General features: G+C 32.5%; 2 protein-coding genes across 3 annotated transcripts; one reads left to right on the top strand and one right to left on the bottom strand.

Annotated features, from left to right (window-relative positions):
* Window positions 1-3286: 3286 nt before the first annotated feature.
* LOC128190626 (uncharacterized) lies at window positions 3287-9427 on the top strand. The gene is made up of 9 exons (XM_052862744.1): window positions 3287-3692; window positions 4032-4163; window positions 4268-4366; window positions 5296-5415; window positions 5617-5825; window positions 7118-7370; window positions 7566-7775; window positions 8013-8186; window positions 8760-9427. Exons 1-9 carry the CDS (start codon window positions 3314-3316, stop codon window positions 9044-9046), a joined length of 1863 nt encoding a protein of 620 aa, XP_052718704.1. The 5' UTR covers window positions 3287-3313; the 3' UTR covers window positions 9047-9427.
* Window positions 9428-11348: 1921 nt separating this feature from the next.
* On the bottom strand, window positions 11349-21359 carry LOC128186800 (uncharacterized). 2 transcript variants are annotated; one of them, XM_052856698.1, is made up of 3 exons: window positions 21332-21359; window positions 14139-14333; window positions 11349-12824 (listed from the first exon to the last, which is right to left on the bottom strand). In XM_052856698.1, exons 2-3 carry the CDS (start codon window positions 14270-14272, stop codon window positions 11444-11446), a joined length of 1515 nt encoding a protein of 504 aa, XP_052712658.1. In that variant the 5' UTR covers window positions 14273-14333; window positions 21332-21359; the 3' UTR covers window positions 11349-11443. The 2 variants fall into 2 exon arrangements, with proteins under 2 accessions (XP_052712658.1, XP_052712659.1); XM_052856699.1 differs by lacking the exon at window positions 21332-21359 and adding an exon at window positions 14453-15851.
* Between the last annotated feature and the right edge of the window lie 534 nt (window positions 21360-21893).

The raw sequence follows: 21893 nt of genomic DNA, 5'->3' as shown, positions 1-21893 counted from the left end.
CATGTTAATCTTGCATGTCAACATAACTAAGTAACATATTAACATGTTTATCTTGCATGTCAACATAACTAAATTGCATGTCAACATGTTTATCTTGCATGTCAACATAACTAAGTTACATATCAACATGTTAATCTTGCATGTCAACGTAAATAAGTTAAATGTCTACATGTTAATCTCACGCATGTCAACATAACTAAGTTACATATCAACATGTTTATCTTGCATGTCAACATAACTAAGATACATATCAACATGTTCATCTCGCATTTCAACATAAATAAGTTTCATGTCAACATGTTTATTTCGCATGTCAACATAAATAAGTTACATGTCAACATGTTTTTCTCGCAGGTCAACATAAATAAGTCACATGTCAACATATTTATCTTGCATGTCAACATAACTAAATTGCATGTCAACATGTTTATCTTGCATGTCAACATAACTAAGTTACATATCAACAAGTTAATCTTGCATGTCAACATAACTAAGTAACATATTAACATGTTTATCTTGCATGTCAACATAAAAAAGTTTCATGTCAACATGTTTATCTTGCATGTCATCATAAATAAGTTACATGTCAACATGTTTATCTCGCAGGTCAACATAACTTAGTTACATGTCAACATGTTTATCTCGGATGTCAACATAAATTAGTTACATGTAAACAAATTTATCTCGCATGTCAACATGAATAAGTACTTGCATAAGTTAACGTAAGGAAGTTGCATATCAACCTATTTTTCTGACATGTTAACATATACAAATTGCATGTCGACTTAAATTAGTAGCATTTTTTAATACTTCTTTAAGAATTCTTGTTACCTGAATTCATCATTTATATGCACTAAAGAGAAAAAAAGCCCTTTTAATTATCACTTATACAATCAATGCCTCCTCTTGCAGTTTTCAAGATAGGAAGCTGTTCTTTTGCAGATCAATTGTACATATATCAGAGGTGTGCAATTCTATGATTTTGATTTTTATAATTTTGGGGAAAATACAAGCAATTGAACTTTGTCATGTTTTGGCAGAAAATTGCATATAGGGTACCACTATTCTACGAATAGTTCCATCGACATTTTTCAAGATTTTTCTTTGGCTAAGGAAATTGTTCTTTTGCAGATCAATTGTACATACATCTGAGGTTTGCATGTTGCTAGGATTTTGATTTCTGATGAATAATGGAAAATACCAGCGGTATTGCATATACAGTACCACATTTCTCTGGATGGTAGTGCACATCAATTTATAGCTGACAAATTAATTATGGATACTGTTCACAAAAAAAAATCGATTTTCTGTTACACAGCTTTTCTCTTGTTCTTGAAATTTGTCCAGCAGTATAACCACAATTATTATGTATTATTATCCATATAGATGCAACGCTGCTTAATGAAAAGAAAGGTCCTCAAAAAGTTGCTGAATTCGTTGCAAAATCCAATATAAAAAATCTGATAATTGTTTTAAAACCAAAAAGTACTTTTTTAAAGATTGACATAATGGACAAATATTGATACATGTATCTTTAAATGTTCCTCCTGATGAAATGCTGATATTGATTAATTAGGTGGGACTCTTAAAATAATGTAATTTACAATTTATCGAATTTGTCGAACATTCCACTCTATAAGCGGTTCTTTAAATCATTTTAAAATAATTTTGAAAGAGCATACGGGATTATAAATAATTTTTCTAAGAGATTTTATAAAATTAATGATTTTACATTCATTTTGAACACTTATTCAATGCCATAAAAATTATTACAGTCTTATTATCGGAAATAAATTCTCATGCTTATTTGCTTGTTGTTAATTCTAATATTCGGTGTATCTGGGATTAACACTCTATAAGCGGTTCTAAAACATCATTTCAAAATAATTTTGAAAGAGCATACGGGATTATAAATGATTTTTTCTAAGGGATTTTTATAAAATTAATGATTTTACATTCATTTTACTTTTTTTTCGTTAAACTTCAATTGTTCACATTTTCTGATTAGAATAATTTTTTTTACATCATTTGTCCGATATTTTTTATGGCTTTCGTGTTCTAAGTAAATATAAATGACTTCAAGCAAGTTTTGGATTCTGCTGATGGAATGCAGTTTACTGGTAAAATGAAAACGATTGCAAAACAGTTTTGAATTGGCAGCTTTTTTTTTTTGGAATTTTGGATTTTGAAGATTTAAGAAACACTTAAAATTCAAAAGCTAATATATAAGGTCAATTGTTTTGTACTAGAACTTAAAAGAAGGATGGGGCAAATACCTACTTATTTACATATGTGCTTATTTCCTTTTCCAGAGTGATATTTGGTTATGAATATCAGAATTTGCGAGAGACAATGTCTGCAGTGGTCATCTCATTTTTGTGCATCACTTTATTAAAAGGTAACTTATCTTCCTCTTACGTGCCTCAATTTGACTCGTCATAACAAGGTTCCATTGTACCGCTATTTTCTAGGACTTCGTTTGCTTATGATTGTTAAAGGTATTGTAAACTTAAATGTTTTACGGCGCTACCGTTGGGACGAGCGCAGCAAAAATTGCACAGTCATATTTTTTAAGGAGAATCGATCAGTCTGTAAAATGTAATTTGTGTTTACTAGTAATTTGATCTAAAATGTAAACAATAAATTTTCTTTTTCTTTTTTACCTTATTGGTATTTGACTCTTTTCCCAGGTTCATGATTATTTTATATATGGCTTTTTGAAACAAATACAAAAACTCACTTATAATTTTGATTGCATTATCGATTTCCTTTTCCTGAAAACTGAGTTATTTTAATTGAATAATTAATGTGTTCAATCATTATTGAGTTTGATAAAAAAAATTGTTTCGAAAAAGAAATCAATGTTAATTGAATTAAACTATTAAGTCATGCTTTTTTAGTTGACAATTGACCTAGAGCAATGGCTTGAATTGGATTTTTAAGTTTCAGTTGCCAAATCTGTTTACATTGTGGATTAATACTGAACAGTTTATTATACATGTAAACATGTGTAGGTATTAGATCTAAACCACAAGTAAATGTCATGACAAAATTTGTACGAGTCAATTCAATAACTTTTATTAATGTTTTTTTCTCAAAGTTAAATGTAATTAATTTAATCAAATTTTCAAAGTTATTGTAATTTAATAGCGTGCCAATGCCTTTGTAATGATGTTTGTTTTTACATGTAATTGAGGGTTTTAAGCATGTTATTGTAGTTTAATAAATACTTTCAAATGTAAATTAGCACATCCCTGATATTCAAATCACATATCACTTTAAGATAACATACCGGTATACAGGAAAATTATGGATGTTTCCTTACAATTACACATTTGGTTATATTGTGTTATCAATCTATTCTAACATTATCAATCGTTTAGAATTAGATGCAATTTTGATTCGATCAACACCCAGCTACGTAAGTAATTGGACACCGATGACAGCCAATTCTCCTACCGCTAAAGTGACCCTCCGGCATGACCTTCAGGAAGATCCTGCTTACGTCAAGGTCGAGGCACGGACAGAGAATGGGTTTATATTTCCCGCGTTTGGATCCGCCCAGCAGGATGACGACACTGGTGCTATGTATGGGGGCGTGGTGTTTGTCTACAACAGTACTCATGTAGACCTGTTTGTTCCTGTTCGGAATAATGGTCCAACCTCAGGCCAAAGGGCCGCGATTTATACAGGTTATTGATGCCAATATTTTATCGGATTGTTATCTGTAGGTTTTTTTTTGACTGAATTTGGAGTATTTAAAGCGTTCAATCTATACAATTCAGATGGAAATTGAAAGGAAACGTTAAGCATTCTCCCACACCCACACTACTTGCATTCTAACAAATAAAAAAAACCGTACAAATAAGAAAAATGAATTCGATCATGTTGATGTAAGAGAACACATTAAAAAAGAATGAGTTCTTTTTTTTTAATGGAAAAAAATATGTCATTATAATTTTTTTTGCTTAATCATCTGCTGTTTATATCTTAAATAATATGTAATATTGTGATTGCGTGGTAAATTTTAGGAGACCCTTTGTCATGGGCCGGACCGTATTCAATTCCACGGATTTACATGTCTGTGATAGTAAGAGCAATGGTATGGAGATCACGTGACCTACCAGCTCCCTCGTGGAATGGAAGTCTACAGGCGACTGAAGGTATGCTACCCTGGGTGGTTATTATTGATATATTTGGCAGATAAGGGGTACGTTCATTTGTTTGATATTAATTGATTAAATTTAATATTTTTTTTTTTGCATAGGCGATTGCATAAATGCTACCCTGGAACATTCTCTGATGAAATATCCTGATATGCTTGTTGTAAAAATTAAAACAGAAAAAGGATCGTATCAGGGGCAAGGTTTGTAAAAACGTTTTATCGTGTAAATATGCTAAAATTTTTGAATAATAGTTAAATCTTTTATTATTTTATGAGACCAAATGATATTTATTAAGCTTGGATACTAGGGTTTTACTGTCATAAGATAAGTTATAATAGTATATAAATGGTGCCTGTTTGGGAGGGTAACAGTTGAAATTGACACCCCGAGAAAACCATTGTCAACCGACGCGAATTTTGTTATACTGAATGTCTTAATTTTAAAGAAAACACCACTGCTTTTAGATAGGAATAAACGTGAATTCTAATAAAAAATAAGGCGAACCGTACGCGCATGGTTTCCGCGCATGTAACAATTCGTATTGTTATACTTTCATGTTAAATACTGCAATCTGATTGGTTTCAGACGCAGTTCATAATTTTTTCTATTACCCTCATCGTTAGCAACGCACTTAGCAACGGGTAACATTAAAAATTGTTACATGCGCGAAAATTATGCGCGTACGGTTCGCCGTTGAATTCACGTTATTCCTATGTAAAAGCAGTTGAGGTTTCTTTAAAATTAAGACATTCAGTATAACAAAATAAATAGTGCCTGTTTGGGAGGGTAACAGTTGAAATTGACACCCCGAGAAAACCATTGTCAACCGACGCGAAGCGAATTATTTATATAATGTTACCCGTTGCTAAGTGTGTTGCTAACACTGAGGGTAATAGAACAGATTATCAGATTATCAACTGCGTCTAAAAAAGTATAACAATTCAACCTGTTTAACCCTAGTATGATTTTATCAATTCCGTTTTTTCTTCTTCCGATATAATTTATATATATTAATATAATTGAGTAAATACAAATTAAAATGACTAATTTCAACCCTCAATACTGTTTCTGCTATATTAAATTCAATGCATTTTAGCTTTGCTTTCAGTAATACGTGTTTTTGCTTCAGGTCTTGCGTCGACAGGTGACAGTCTAACAAGAGCCGCTCAAGTCGGAGGGCTCCTTTATGGGTCGAACGAATCACATGTTCGTTTATGGACACTTTGCGACATAACTGAAAGTTATAGTGGTAATTTTTATTGCCAACGCGTTTTAAAAATATCTTGGTTATATAATTCAAAAATATCTTGGTTATATAACTCAGGCGCAAACATTCAATACTATTGTGTATTATCATAGATTCTGACCACGGGGCCCACGTCCAATTTATAGCTACAGAAGAGTACAAAACCCTTGTATGTCAAATAAACTGATGTTTATGTTCTTTAAGGTTTGAGCTTGCTGTCGGTTTCTGATGGATGGGGACAGCGAGGCATGCTTTTACGAGGATTTCACGGCTCTATAACAGTCACTGCATGGGATTTACAAGACCGTTCTCAGAATCAAGTCTTTAGTAGATTTAATCTTAATGACGTTGAATCTTCTTCCTATGGAATAGATTCAGTTCATTTACCATCACTTGATGTGGTTAATGTACAGGTAATGAGAAAAAAGTACATTTAAATCAATAATGCGATGCTATTAGAGAGATGTGTTACTGGATGAGTTGCGTCTTGGAAAAGAACTACATGTAATGTCCCTCAAACTTGACAACTTTATTTTATGTAGTTGGCATGTTTATTGCTTATTAATAAAAATTATGTGCGTGATGCGTTTTCATACGTACTCGAATAGGTTTCGGGTCACGTGATCAGGTAATATAGATAGTAGGACCATGCGGTGGCATGGTACTCTAACCTCGCTATAGCCAGTTGTGATTTAATGTAAAATAGCAGATACTATGGAAAGCGTTGATTTTGGGCAGACATAGGTTAATATGTATTTTTTATTAAAATAAAATAAACGCTTGTGAGCAGCGTACCTATGTAATTTAGCACTTTATTGTTTTATATTCGGACGAATGTAGTGAGGGAGAATATAAGTTATGTTAACAAGTCAGTGTCAATAACTTAGTTCTGCCGCTTTACAAGGCCAGTGTTGATAGTATATTCATTTTTCGGGTGGTATCATATAATATTGATTTGTAGAAAATAAATATTTTAAAAAGTTTTTTTGAAGGTGGCACAACACTTTTAAGTGTCTTTATGGGTGTTGATTTTAATCAACTCTCCTATGCAGTTACTCGGACAAACCGAAAGTGAAACGGTGCATGTTTGGACCTCAGCACAAATCATCGCTGCTGACAAGACTTAGTTCATAAAAATAATTGATAAATTCGATGTAATGTATGCTAAAGCATTGTTTTTCAAGGAAACTTATTTATAAATACCTTAAAAATAGTCAGATTTTAAATGGTACGAACAATTTAGATATTTTTTGTAGTCGTATGTATTCCTACGCCAGAGTTCAATATAGTCTCGTTCAACTCGACGCTCTGCTGTCTCCGTAAATCTCCGACAAGCAGAGAGTCTCTCTTCCTTGTCGGAGATTTACGGTGTCAGCTGAGCATTTGGTTGAACGAGACTAGAGTTTAATATTGCTTGGATCCAAACAATTTTCGAGAAATATTTCTATTACCGATACATAGTTTGATTGAATATTTTATCTTTAAATATTATTTAACATGATTCATATGGTGGTTCCTCGACATTCTAGTCGAAAAAGTCCAAAAATTCATATTATAAAGATGTGCGTAATTCAAATACAAATTAGAAACTACATGTACTCCTCATGCAAAATAACATATCATTGATTTTAAAATAAATAAACATCGACAAAATCAACTCCCGTCAGTTCTTCAGTACTTTGATTTTAATTTGTGATTTGTTAAGCTTCACATTTTGGATGGCGCAAACAAGGATTTCCGGTTTGATGGCGTCGGTTCTGTGATGAATGAAGCTCCTTTATATGGAGGACTTGTGTACGGTTACAACGATTCCATGGTAGCGATCTGGGTACCCACCTCTTTTAAACGAAGCAATGGAAAGGCGGCTGTTTTTATGTTGGGACAAGTATGGGGATGGGCGTTCAAGGCACAGGCGACGAACAATGTAGATGTAGTTGTCAAAGCTACAGATATACTTGGTAAACAGCACTTGTAATGTAAAAAAAAATAGCTCTTTAGCAAACATGCATTTATGGTTTTAAAGATTTAAGTTCATTCATGGCTTTTAAACGTTGCCGTAATGTTTCTCAGTATACACAGAATTAGATTTGAAATATGTCAGTATTTAAGTATGTACTTACTAGTATAAACGCGGGGGAATATGTCTGTTTTAGTGCCAATCTGTCTTCTTGATTTTGATTTATCCACAACCATTATAAACATCACATCAAAATATGAAAGACACAACGCCTCTGTCTTTGCTGTTGGCGACACGTTGAGTTTACAGTGTTTACCGGGATACCGTTCTGTGGAAGTTAACAGTACTATAACGTGTGAATCACACAGCGGGGGTAGCTGGAACCCTGAACCCAACATATGTGAAGGTAAACAGTAGGAATATTATATGTTGACGATAAAGGCTCAGTGAGATTGAAATATACAACAAAGTTCTAACATTACATTGGTTTCATGAAATGATTAATAACTAACCATTAAAGAAAAATGAAAGATATTTTCAAAGATTCGCAGTATGGTAAAATTTAAACTTGTACAATAAAACAGCACGAAAGAGTAAAACGTGATGTTATATTGGTACTAAGCGTTACAAAATATTTTGAAAGCCATCACTTGCCCTAGCCCTGTAGTACCTAACACACAAGTCATTCACCTGAACGATTCTGTCGGTGGAAGTGTTACTCTGTCCTGTGTGGCTGGCTTTGACCACGTGGGAGGGAACCTGGAGCGCACCTGTCTGGACACGGGTACCTGGAGTGGAGTGTCGCCGATTTGTACAGGTACGATGTTGTTTAAAGAATATACATATAAATACTGGGGAATCACTAGAGTTCGTGGTGGTTCAATTTTCGTGGAATTCGTGGGTACCCCTCATCAAAGAATTAAAAATTGATCCCACGAACTTTAAAACTAGCGAGTTATGAAAGTTCTTCATTTCTTTCTTTAAAACCTTCCGCAACAAAATATAGCCCCTTACTAAGCTCTATAAAAATGTAATATTTTTAACACAATTTTATTCAATAAAGTTTATTTGACATTGCAAAAAATAAATATTACACTAAATTTAATATGGGATGCAGAATTTTCAGACTAGATGTGATCCAAAATGGCTACCCAAGACCTAAGGAGCGAACCTCTTTTAATTGTTTTGTTAATAAAAAAGATTATCTATCACACATTTGGAGACTTGGCAAAACCGTTTGAAAGTGTAAAAGGGCGAAAATGGGCAAAAATAACGTTTCATATAGTATACACTGGACAAACGCTAATTTTTTGTGACGATGTATCAAATTTCATATGAAAAAATAATAAAAATGTTGTTTCCTTTTTTTTTTTTTTTTACATGGCTATAGGATGTTTTTGTCAATGCCCAATACACAAATGGGACGGAAATATCAATGAAACAGCATGGCTACTGCAACGAATACAAGAGTTGAAAAATCAACTAACAATCTCGAGAAATTCTACAACTAAGGCTATGCGTCGGAAACATTGTGCGTACGACCCACGTGCCTCTGCCAAGGGGGTAGGGGCTACTTTTGGGGCTGGACTTCTAATTTCCATTGCTACTTTCCTCATAATTAGTGATCTACCAATACTGATGTTGCACCTTAAACAAGCAAAGAACAATTTTATATAATTTACTTATTCGCAAATGCTTGTGAATAAGAATTTGAAAAATTGCTTGGATTGGACACTATACTGTGTTATTTTAATTTCAAAGTTCCATTGTCGCTTTGACTTGTGTAAAAACCAGGACAAGGAATGGAACAGCTTTGTTTCAAAAGTGCCACTTATAATTTCACTAGCCTTTTCTCTGTTTCTATAGTTATATTTTGAACATGCAAACAGTCTAAAAACCAAGGTGCTTCTGCCATTTGTGGTTGGATTGACAACTTTTCCCCCTTAGTTATCAAAAAGTTCATTCTTATTTGAACTCATAAGAAATGCGTACACATTTTATTTTCGACGAGATAAACGAGATTGCACGAGATACACAAGATTTCACGAGGTACACAAGATTTCAAACGCATGAAATATGACTGAATGTTCACTGAAATAATGAAATGGTATATCACAACAAGAGAGTTACCTTTTAATACCTTCCTTTATCGTTGTATTTATTTCTTTCAAGTTAATTAATTGTATGAAATAAGACATCCCTGTTTAATCTTCAAAGGCTGATTTTGCGTCTACTTTAGCTTTGCTGAATATTTTATTTTAATATCACATCAAGAATTAAGATGGAATAACGCATCATCACAAAATGGATGGCCTTCAATCGAAACGACATTTCGTTTTAATAAAAGGATTTTATTGACAGAAAAATGTAACTTTCTCCATGGCCGAAGGGATAAAGTGTCGGGCTTGTGTTCCGTATATTTTAAGTTTGAATCCCCCAGTTTCTTTTGTTGTCACTTATTGAAGTTAATATTTAAGATATTCATTTGTTATCCCTTAACTGCAAAATTTTCCCTTATTTGACATATGCATAATTTATTTATCATTATATCTTTTTTATTCAAATAATTTACTGTTAATTTCTGGAGTGTTATTCCACCTTAACCTTTTAAAATTATTTGATAATAAAGAATATTCGGTTTCTTTGAAATTAATACTTAGTACATTATCGTCCCTTTTAATGTCTAAATATTATCATGATTACCTCAATCTTCTTTGAGGTACAACATGTAGATAACATGCGCTTACCAAACTGAACTAAAATGTGTTTTTCATTTTCAATTATTAATGTTAATTATTTAAAGCTGACAGGAACTTTTAAATACGCTTCGTTACTCTTTCTTCTCCAATATATGAAGTTTTTGATTTCTAATTGTTAAGCATACATGTATATCTTTACTACTGCCACATGAGATTCGCTGCATTAAAGTATTTTATATTAGTTACCTGAAAACGTAGCATTGGCCCCAGATACATTTAAATATGTGTTTTGAGAGAAACAGTGAAAGTGAATCAAACAGATACCTTATAAAACAGACTGAAATCCAGATTCGCATGAGTGAACAGTGGAACGGTTAAAAAACTGTCATCTTTTTTCTTCTGTTATAACGTCATGAATTCTCAATAGAAATGAAATTGATCGTGCAGAAACATGGTGTTTGTTGAGCCCCCTCCCAGTGATAGAACATTGTTTCCCAATGTTTAAAGAGTTATCAATTATACACAGAATAATTAATTAAATATTTTGGATCGTAATACACTTTTTTAGAATATGTTAAAATTAGTATTTTACAATGATATAGTTTTTTTTCAAATTGTGCTTTGTACCAATTAAAAACATCTTAGGCCCCCCCTTTTTTTTTTATAACGAGTGGGTATTAATCATTTCTCTTCCTCTGACAAAAATGGCGTCGACCAACAAAAGATATATATTGACTTCAAATTCATAACCGGAATATATGACAAAAATATCCCTGTTAAATAGAATCTTAATCTGTCAAGAACTCGTATTTTTGGTCCTGAATAGGTTAATTTTAGAACATACTCTTAAAATAACAGAATATGTGTTGATACGTAAGAAACGTTCATATTTTGCCTCGGCTTTGGCTACAATTTACTGAACATGTATCATTTTGTATCCTCTCAGACTAAATGATCATGTGATTTCGTATACAATAAAGGTTTTATAACAGCTAGTTTAAGAATCATTTTTTAACAACCACCTCTTGTTTTAAGTGTGCTTTATATAAGCAAAATATAGGCCTGCGCAGAGAGAGGGAAACACGGTTGACTCCAAGAAAACACGCTAACCTTGCGACTTTTTCTAACCTTTGCATGAACAAAATTCACTTAAAATTTATATTAATCTACAGTTATATTTTTATCATGCTGAAGAAACAACAACTCGTTAGACAAAAAGTTTACTGAAAATTCAATGACGAGAAAAAATATATTGTGTAATGTCCTCGATGGATTACACTTAAATCAGATTAGTATTTTTCTATTTCTTTAAAAATAGTTTATTTGCATAGTTCTTTTGAATACTAACCACCATAATTTAACAATTATACTGGTTTTACACAAACAAAAGACCAGCAAAAAGTTTAATCGTGTTGCGGTCAAGCAGATGTTTTTCACAATAAAGATTGCGAAGTTTATACGCGAAACATGAAAATTGCAATCTTGCTTGATCTAATGACTCTGGACTGTGTTTCGCGAACATGTTAAAATTTCTTTCGTTTCCAAAACAACTCCCAGGAAACATGGCATCAAGATATGGATTCCCGTGAAAGAAATGCGGCAGATTTTCGGCATTTAAACTAAGACGAAGGAACTCCATTAAATATCCCAATGCATCTGTTACACTAGAAATAGTAGATTCCTGTTCAAGTATCGACAAAAACAAGATACCATAATGACATAAAGTTTTCAAATGGTAAGATTGCAACACAATTCTGAGTTTATCGGTTGATTCTGGTTCAAATTGTCGCAATGATCCTTTCAGCACTATACATGCCGTCATTATATAAAGTTGATCTGGATTTTTCTGCGCAATATCAAATATACATTTCTCATACCCACAAGATGAATTTCGCCATATTAGGTCTCCATCTTCTGATGAAATATTTAGATCCCCTTCCTTAAGCCACTTTATAACACCATATCGTTCACAAGATACAAATCTATCGTTATCGGCATAGCACGTATAAGTGTCAGTTGATAATAAAAAACCTGGAACTAAGTCAATTTCGAGATTCACTTCGTTTAAATCTGACGAATCTTCATTATTATATCCAGAATCCAAAAGATTTTTAAAACCATCAAGCCCATCTTTACTTTTAACTTTAATTGTTATTTTCAAATTGGGCGACTCAGGCTTTAGCACTATGGAGTATTCGTTATAAGTATTTTTCGTCACTCTCTTGAATCGTATATTAAATCTGTTTTTGATTTGATCAAGAATGAAAGTAAAGACTCTTGTCTGAAGATTTCTTGCATTTATATATGTTTTTTCGTTTTCATGATAAAGTAAGTTGTATCTAGCGCCCCACAATGGAAATTTCAAATAATTCATGATCTCCATCTTTTTAAGTCCAGGGATGGGAGACCCATTCCCTTCACAAACGACTCGCTCAACCATGCATATATCTTCTATGTAAAATGGTATAAGTAAATCAAATTCCAGTGCATCACACACCTTTAAACCATCCCTTGAGCTGCCTTGTTTTTTTAAAGTGCCTCCAAAAATGAGTCCAGGGAACCGCTCGTTCGCTACTTTGACCATCTCTCCAACAACGACATCTAAAACCCTGTCAACAATTTCACAACTCAACTCCCAGTCATCTCTTTCTATATGTAGACGATTATCGTCAAAGAATTCTTCAACTATTTCGTCTTGAATTCCAAAGCAAAATATTGGCTTTCTCCACTCGTTGAAATGTCGTCCAATCACTGATCTGTACCAAACACATGAACATTTATTTATATGAAATGAAATATTAAACAAGTTATTTTTGTTATATCATTTATTTAATCAAAAAAATTAATTCAATAATAAATTGAAATCAACAGATAAAATCAAATTGAAATATTCATCAAACGTAGTTCACATGCAGATGCCTCTATCAAAACATAGAAAGTAAGACTATAGTATATATCATACCTAACAGAGGTGCCGATAGGCTTAATTTTGTTACATTGATATTACCAGATTTTGACCCGTGCGTGCACGGGTTGACATTGCATATTATATCGGACATATACGAAATAGATACATCGACACACCGTATTGTTAACATTTACAAAACCAAGCTTTAAGACTACAAACAATTTGCTATTAATTTCACTACGCTCTGCTTAGTTAGAATAATCTAACTGTGTCTCGGAACAGGCCTTTACCACAGTTAAAATGCCTCCCATATAACCGTGATGTAGCGAAAAAAAATGCAGAATCGCTGCGTAAGATTTTGGAGAAAATTAATGAGGCTGCATTGAAAATAACAGTCAAATTTTGATTCAAAAATTTAATTCAATTTAATGAATAAGAATTCAACACTTTTTCACCAAAGTTTTTTACTCGCTTTGAATTTACACTCCATGTTGACATTCGGAACTCTCGGGATATTTCATATTAAATGCACTAAGATAAAGTTTTCTCCCGTATACCTTTGATGAACAGAATATAAGACACATTTTCTGGGTTTATCCATGCAAATATGATATTGTGGAAACATAAACTAAAGAGCCTCCAGTGATTTAGCATGAATGTAATGCGCATGTGCAAGTTTGTAAAATCCAAAAAATCGAGATAATTTCTGGATTTTTAAACGAATTTTCGTTGATTATTAATTGGCGAAGCTTGATTGAGAAATAATAAAAACATATTGGTAATCTTCAAGTACTAATGATGTTTAAAATATATAAAACAAAAGACAGTACCGTTTTCTCGGTATTAAAGCTCAAAAATTCGAGTCTATTATTTTAATATAGTAGTATAGATAGACGTAGCTATAGAATACAATGATCTGTGCATTAATTATTAATATTTACGAATTAATGTCTAAGATTTATAACCAATCTGTCGGGAAATTAAAAAAAAATGAAATTAAAACACGCTCTATTATGCATTATTACTAATGCGTTTCCCTAGGAAACTAAATGTATAACTTAATATAGCGAGAGGTTGGGTGCAATTTTCCAAGCGTGCGATTATTAATTCTACCAAGTGTAAGATCTCAAATAAATTATACTCATGAGTAAGATTTACATACTCATTGAAAGATCCTTTTTTAATCCTTGTTTTCCACAACAGATAAACAATAAAAGCAGTTTCTAAACAAAACAATACGAAAATTTCCAAACACAAGACAAACAAGTCTACATCGGCAAGTCTAACTCTACTCATCGCCAATTATTTCTAGGTCCTTTGTCCAAGTCCTCTTTAGGTTATTAGTTAGCGTATATTCCTGAATAAAAAAAAATTACAAAATATATTAAAAGCATGAAAAAATGACAATAACAAACTGTCAACCATCTCAAAAATCCATAAAAACGAAACACAAATTCAAAGCAGAGCAACACGGACCTCTAAAAATATAGAGGTAGAATCAGGTGCCATAGAGGAGAGAGTATCCTCTGCTGACCGGTCACACCCGTCGTGTGTTCTTTGTCGTAATCGGGGAAAAACAAAAAACTCCGCAGACGATTAAGTAATTAATTATGGACGATAATAAAAATTCATAATCAAATTATATACAATGTACTAGATATTGCCATGCACATATTAGGAAATTAAACATGCTGTTTTACTTTATCCATAGAACATTTGAATATTAGCATAATATGTTATACTGTAATCAATCGTTACCGCTGATACTTTTTTAGAAAAAATTAGAAAGATACTATGATCAAAATATGCAACATCGCAACAACAACAGCAAAAAAGATACTATGATCAAAATGTGCAACATCGCAACAATAACAACAAAAAAGATATACTATGATCAAAATATGCAACATCGCAACAACAAAACAGATACACCCCACACAAAAAAATTAACCAAAACACATTACATAAAAACAAAATAAAATAACACAAAAACCCCGACTTATCAATCAAATAATATGAAATGTAAAAAAAAAAAGGCGAAAGAAAAACGAACACTGCGAGTTTAAAATAAACCAAAACAACAAGTTATGTTTCGCAGGACTAAAAATATGCCATTGTTTAGAAACACGCAACGAGAGGTAGATTGCATTTAGTATACGATTCGGCTACAATGTAGTGTTTTTGCAAACATCATTTTTAATAGTATACAATATTTTGTTAAAAATTTCACAATTACCGAACAAGCAATTTTTAAAAGAAGTTTAGTTCTTTTACACTGTATCAATATGATCTTCAGGTTTTGTGAGTTATGGTGAACATCTCGCCCCCCAAGTTATCTTGACACCAGTCTTAGATAACTCACCCTAATAAAGGTCTTATCGCCCCTGTTTCGAAATATTGTTTTTCAAAAAAAAAAAAATGTGTAATACAACCCTATAGTTGTTTTGTCTCGTACATTAAATCAACCTCAAAATGATGTACATAAACATATTTCTTGCAGATTTTGTTTAGCATTTTCATGAAAATTGAAGGAAAAGAAGAATGCACTTTGGCATGCTACTCTGTAATATTTTTGAATATTCATTCATTAACAAATTATAAACATCATATTTCAGTTAAGATAGAAAATCTATTGCTTAATTTTTTAAACAATATTATTCTCTTACTAGAACGGCCTCTTCCATTATGTATAACCGAAAAAAAGGAATGATGCAAAAATATTTTTGAAATGGTCCCTACTAAAAATCTTTTTCTATTTAATGTTACTCTTTGATTTTAATACATCTTTAGTTGCTCCAACTCCTTAGACAAATCTGGAGAAAATCACCTGTAGAAATAAATTGGGTCTGTCGTCCTAAAGGGGAATGTGCGGCCATCTTCTACATTTGAGGATAAAAATGAAAACTGGCTTGATTTTGTCCTAATTTGACAAAACTGTTACCAACGCAAAAAACATATAAAAGCAATAAATATGAAATTCTACAAGTTGTCGGGTATGCAAATTATGCATACAAGGACAGACAGGACAAAGCCTTTCAAATTATTGAAACAGCTGTCAAATTGCACAGCTAGAGACTTATTTTGAGGATTTAAAATAAGATCTGAAAAATATTAAGGGGGTTCTATAAAACCATTTGTTGAGAAAAAGTTTGAATCTTGCGCATTTATGTTATAACTTTGCCTCAACATAGGGTACCCTATTTTTATCAGTCGGCATGGGATCTATTTTTAAAAACAAGACAAATCCAATCTATCCTTAGAATTCCTGTGTTGGTGGAGACACATTGACGTTACATTTAAAAAAAAAAAGTAAATGTAAACTCAAAACAATCCGTGTTGAATTTGATATACATTTTATTAGGAAGATGTTTCAGTTAATAAGTACAAATTGAAGTAAACTCTCTTTAGAAGTGGGGTAGGGGTCCAAAAAAGTAACCTTCTAAAAAAAATATACATTATGTTTCAATGAAAATATATTCTTAATGTACGAAAGCCGAGAAGGATCATTCGAGATTCGAGATTCGAAATACGAGATTCGAAATACGAGATTCGAGATTCGAAATTCGAGATTCAATATCTAAATTAACCAATCAAATCAAGGATCTGAAAATATGTATCCTAGCGACATCAAACTGTTCTAAATAAAAATCATACGTACATGCTCTTATATACAAATAAATGCTATGTTTACTTCTCCCTACCTAACTAAATAATTATTTGTATTTACTTTTACACAGAATATCTAAGTAGACTAGTAATAATGTAGTGTGCTTCGCGGATCTAAGTGATTTTGTTTGCCCTGGTGCATTTCCACCTGATGCGTTTGAACCCTAAGCTATTTCGCCACCAGTAATAGTTTAAAACCCGGGTTTATTCACCCCTTTTGTGTAAAAATGCGGTTATGGTAGAGAACTTCATAAGCGTGGCTAATTTTTTCTGTAGGGGGGCCTAGGCCAATTTTAAAAAAATTTACTATGTAAATTTAATAAGCTCCAATTTTCCCGAGGAGGGGGTCCAGATCCCCTGACCCCCTCCTTTCTAGATCCCCGCATGAAGATTAGTACATGTATCGAAATAATCTAAATATAAATAATCTGTCCTGTTTCACTAATAAATATAAGCATTACTTATCGTTTTTATGTATGCATACAGTGATACACTAGTACTATGATTATAAACAAATCATTGAGATATTATCACATCATACGGAATTATTAATAAATACAATTTTTTTTCCTTTTCCTCAGTTAACAACTTATTTTGAGTCTTACTTTTGGAATTGTTTTCAATATAGAAGGATACCTACTCTCTACAATTAAAGGTAGGGATGATAGGGTGCCAATTTGTTCACATTGCCGATTTCTTGTGCAGAGAACAGTAAAACCTTTTATTTGATGGTGCATGAATATTTCAAAATTAATTGTTGTACATATATTTTATTATAATTCATTCATTGATATATCAACAAGAAAGAATAAAAGCATATGTTTCACAGCCAAGTTAAGTTTCTCTGTAGTTTCCTACCCCCTACCCCCCACCGCACCAAAATTGACAATAATTACATATAAGTCATACAAATGTTTACTTTTTTTGTAAGTAAATCTCTAAAGATGTAAATAAGCACTGCAAACAAAGATGTGTGTATTTGATATACTACTACATTACACTTAGCCAGATAAAATGTAATCAGGATGAAGCTACAAGGGGTGAGTGGTGCAAATATACCAATTTGTCGCCATACACACAGAACACCAAATAAAGAAACTGTGAGTGGTGTGTGGAATGCATAAAAGATGGCGGCAAATTATCTCAAATAATCAGTGCAAAAACCCACATATAGGCTGTTATTTGTTACATATCCTGCAAATACATTGATAAAAAATGTTATCGTCCCATAACATAGCCGATTAAGTTAATGTGTACATATGGTCCACGTACATGTAATTCTAATATACAAGAAGGCGGACGTATCAGGCGGGGATCAAGAAAATTAAATTACAAAAATGATCGGTTGAATTACATTAAATGCTTTGAAAATTGTTTTAAACTATCGCACGGGTCAAAATGCGTGATAGAAGCTATGTACAGTGTAATTTGGAAACTTTCATTTTATATCAATATGTAGTATTACCTATTATAACAAATGAGAGTATAACACAACTGCCACAAGCAATACATGTCCTTTACCGGCACCACCTCCCTCCCCTTAAAAAAATGAAACAATTAATAGCTTTAAATCCAGTGGATGAAAGAAAAGGAAAGCAAGTCGAACTCGATGAGTGCTAATATCTGTGTTGAATGAATGGTACAGTAGGATATGCGCAAAAAAGTCCCGTCTACTCTTTCCTACCCTATAATTATTGGAATATTAAATCCGATTATAAGAGTCAAATTAAAATTCAAGTACGGATATGTACCTGTTTATCAAAAGTAAAACTACTCATAATTTATCTACAGTGCATCGTTATGAAGCTACACAGAAAGTTTTATATTAATTTGCCGAGCCAAATAAAAAAAAAACCCTGGAAAACGAAGAGAAAACAAAGTGGGGACAGAATAACTGACAAATTAATTAGGACTATATAGCCCCCCCCCCCCCCCCCCCCCCCCTCTTGAAATGTATATACTGAAAACAGATTATTGGCGTACAACATCCGCACACAATTTAAAGAAAATTTCATGTTTTTTTTATCATTTTCGCTAGCTAATGTAAGACATCACAAATACCCCAAACCCCCTCACGGAAAAGGAAATGCTAGGTGATGAGAGAGAGAGAGAGAGAGAGAGAGAGAGAGAGAGAGAGAGAGAGAGAGAGGGAGAGAGAGAGAGAGAGAGAGAGTCGATGTAAATCACAGGTGCGCTAACACCGTTAAAATTAAAGCTTGCTAGTTGGTCTGCCCTACCCTAGCTACCTCCTCTCTTTTCTCGTTTTAGAGGCTTCATTATTGTCTATATATGCTTGTAACAAATTAAATCAATTTCAAATTCTAAATTAAACTGAATTTGACACTACAAAACTCTCTCTCTCTGTCTGTCTGTGTCTGTCTGTCTCTCTCTCTCTCTCTCTCTCTCTCTCTCTCTCTCTCTTATCGACAATGGCATTGCCATACCCTACAATACACTATTCTTATCTGGATTTTTGTCTTTGAGGTTGTAAATCATTATATCTTCTATGGTTTAAAACTTTATCATAACCTATATATTGACATGTCGATTATTTCATTGAGTTTCGTTTCATAGCTAAAACATTTAGATTAAACAGATCTTTCTTCGCGAGCCGATTTTTACCCAGTTGGGGCGAATACACTTCGGGTTAAAATTGTTCGGGGGGGGGGGGGGGGGAATACACACAGGGCAAACAAAACCACTTAGATTCGCAAAGCCAACAGTGTTATTTCTAATTTAATTGTTTATACTGTGTGGGGTTAATTCATCAATGTTAATTTAACCATTTTATAACCACTATATAAGAGCTATTAAGACATTTATTTGTAGGAAAGAGCATGTACGAATGATCTCTATTTAGAACAGTTTGATGTTGCTAGGATACAGGTTTCAGATCCATGATTTGATTCGTTAGTTTAGATATTGAATCTCGAATTTCGAATCTCGAATCTCGTATTTCGAATCTCGTATTTCGAATCTCGAATCTCGAATGATCCTTCTCGGCTTTCGTATAAATGTACCGCCATAGACATACACAAATATATGTTGTGGTTTTTAAATCCCATTTTAAGTATAGGGTACCCTACTTTGAGACAAAGTTACAACTTATAAATACGCTAGCTTATAGAGACCTTTTACTCTACAAGTGGTTGTAGAGAGAACACCAATGAACACTTCATATTTTTCAAAATAAGTCTGTAGCTGTTCAGTTCGTTAGCTGTTTTAAGTGATCGAAAAAGCATCGTCCTGTCCTTGTATGCAATAATACTTTTTAAACAAAAAGACATGTAGGACTTCATATTTATTGCTTTTATATCTTTTGGCAAGTTTCGGGCAGAAACACGCCAGTTCAAGAAATGTTTACATTCTTATCTTCAAATGTACAAGATGGCCGCACAAACCCCTTAAGGAAAAACGTTTGATCAAAATGAAGAACAGATTAAAAATCATAAAAATTCGTTAATTACAAATGAATTCATAAATAACTTGATAAATTCAAACTGAAATTGAAAGATTTGTATATATATAAAAAGATATTTAATAAAAACAATAACGTTGTAAAAAATATAGAAAATTTACTGTTCATTGAGATGTACAGTATGTAATAAATTTGTACAACAAATTAAAAATTATAATTTCGCTTCAATGGGGGAGAGTTGTCCTCAACAGGGGGGAAGATGTCTTTTGTTGTAGACTGTTGCGACTTGTCTTGTAAAAGTGATGTTCTTATTTCTTTGTGAGATATATTGCACAAAAGTAAGTATTCAATAAACAATTAGATATTTAAGTACTTTAACCAACTTTATACCAGAACAATCTGGTTAAAATTGTGTTTTACAGGTATTGTAGTATATTGAAGTAATGCTATTTTTACGTGGTCTTTGTACGGAAACCTTGGCAAATATTTAAACAGGCACCTGTATCTAATTTAGTCAAACTTACTTCTGTTTAATGTGATACGGGACATCTGTCGATAATAATGTAAATTAAAGTACATTAATATTGAAATACTTCCATCGGTTTAGAATTTAGCGCTACGATACAATTTCGGAAAAGAAGCTAATTATATAATTACACTTCGTTTTAATGTTTATTTCGATAAACAATACGTCACAATATGGAATATCTCATACCTTCTAATAGGAAAATGCGCTATACCTCATTTTTTTTTAACTATCTTAACAAATATTAGAAAAATAGTGACATTGCTAGATCATTGCTCATTATTTAGACATAAATCAATGATATTACTTTGCTACAATTATGACAGAAAGAAACACGTAACTTACAACAGGGCCGAAGAATAGCTATAGAATATAAAAATTTCGTTTTGAAAACTGTACAATGAAAAAAAGTAAGCGCGTTTTCTTGAGAAATCTCAAAAATAAAAGGGGAATTCTGAATTATTAAAACATCGTCTGCAATGCGTACATTTTAACAATGTTTTGACAAAGTCAGTTTAATCTTTGCTTTATCAAATGTTGGTATTGTTCAAATGAACCATCATAGAATAAAAAAACGAAAGTGGCATGCAATATACAATATGGTATACATTAAAATTGAGATTTAAGACAAATAAATATTGTTTAAAATTATTTAATTTTAACAAAATTAAGCATTAATCATCATGCGTTTAAAGGCGATAATGTTTGTTAGTGTTTTAATGTTAGAGAAAACGAAAGTGCATACCTTTTCCAAGCACTATGGCAACGCTGGCATAAGTATGGTGTGTTGATGTTGTCTCAAATAATGATTTTGGATCTTGTCGCATTAGCCAGAACGAGATAGAAGTGTTGTACCGCGCTCCTTAAATGTTTTTGACAAATTTGATGTATCTTTTGACTTTACATGAATTAATTCTTTGCATCAGAAATTTGTTAGAATAAGTTTCTAATTGTGTATAAATATTTTTCCAATTCAACGTTTTGTTCTTGGGAATTTATTCATTAAGTGCTTGTTTACGATATGTTTCGTGAATGCACGTATGTACATGTACCTACCCAACAGTATTAACATTGCTACATGTTCTACCTGCTTCACCTAGACTAGCGTCATGGCAGTTTTCAAAACCGACAATTAAACTTTGAACATATCAGAAGAATTAATTTTAAATAAATTAAATAAATGACATTTTCATCCATATCTTTTGTGTGACTTTTGGGATAACGAAAGTAAGGTAGGAAAGGGAATATGTGGGCATTGAATGTATCTTTCAATGGCTTCATAATCTGCTATTAAATTAGTTAATTTG

Source organism: Crassostrea angulata, chromosome 6, assembly GCF_025612915.1.
Source record: "Crassostrea angulata isolate pt1a10 chromosome 6, ASM2561291v2, whole genome shotgun sequence".
Classification (NCBI taxonomy): domain Eukaryota; kingdom Metazoa; phylum Mollusca; class Bivalvia; order Ostreida; family Ostreidae; genus Magallana; species Magallana angulata.
Note: the sequence above shows the minus strand (reverse complement) of the source record. Positions and strands in the feature narration are given on the sequence as shown.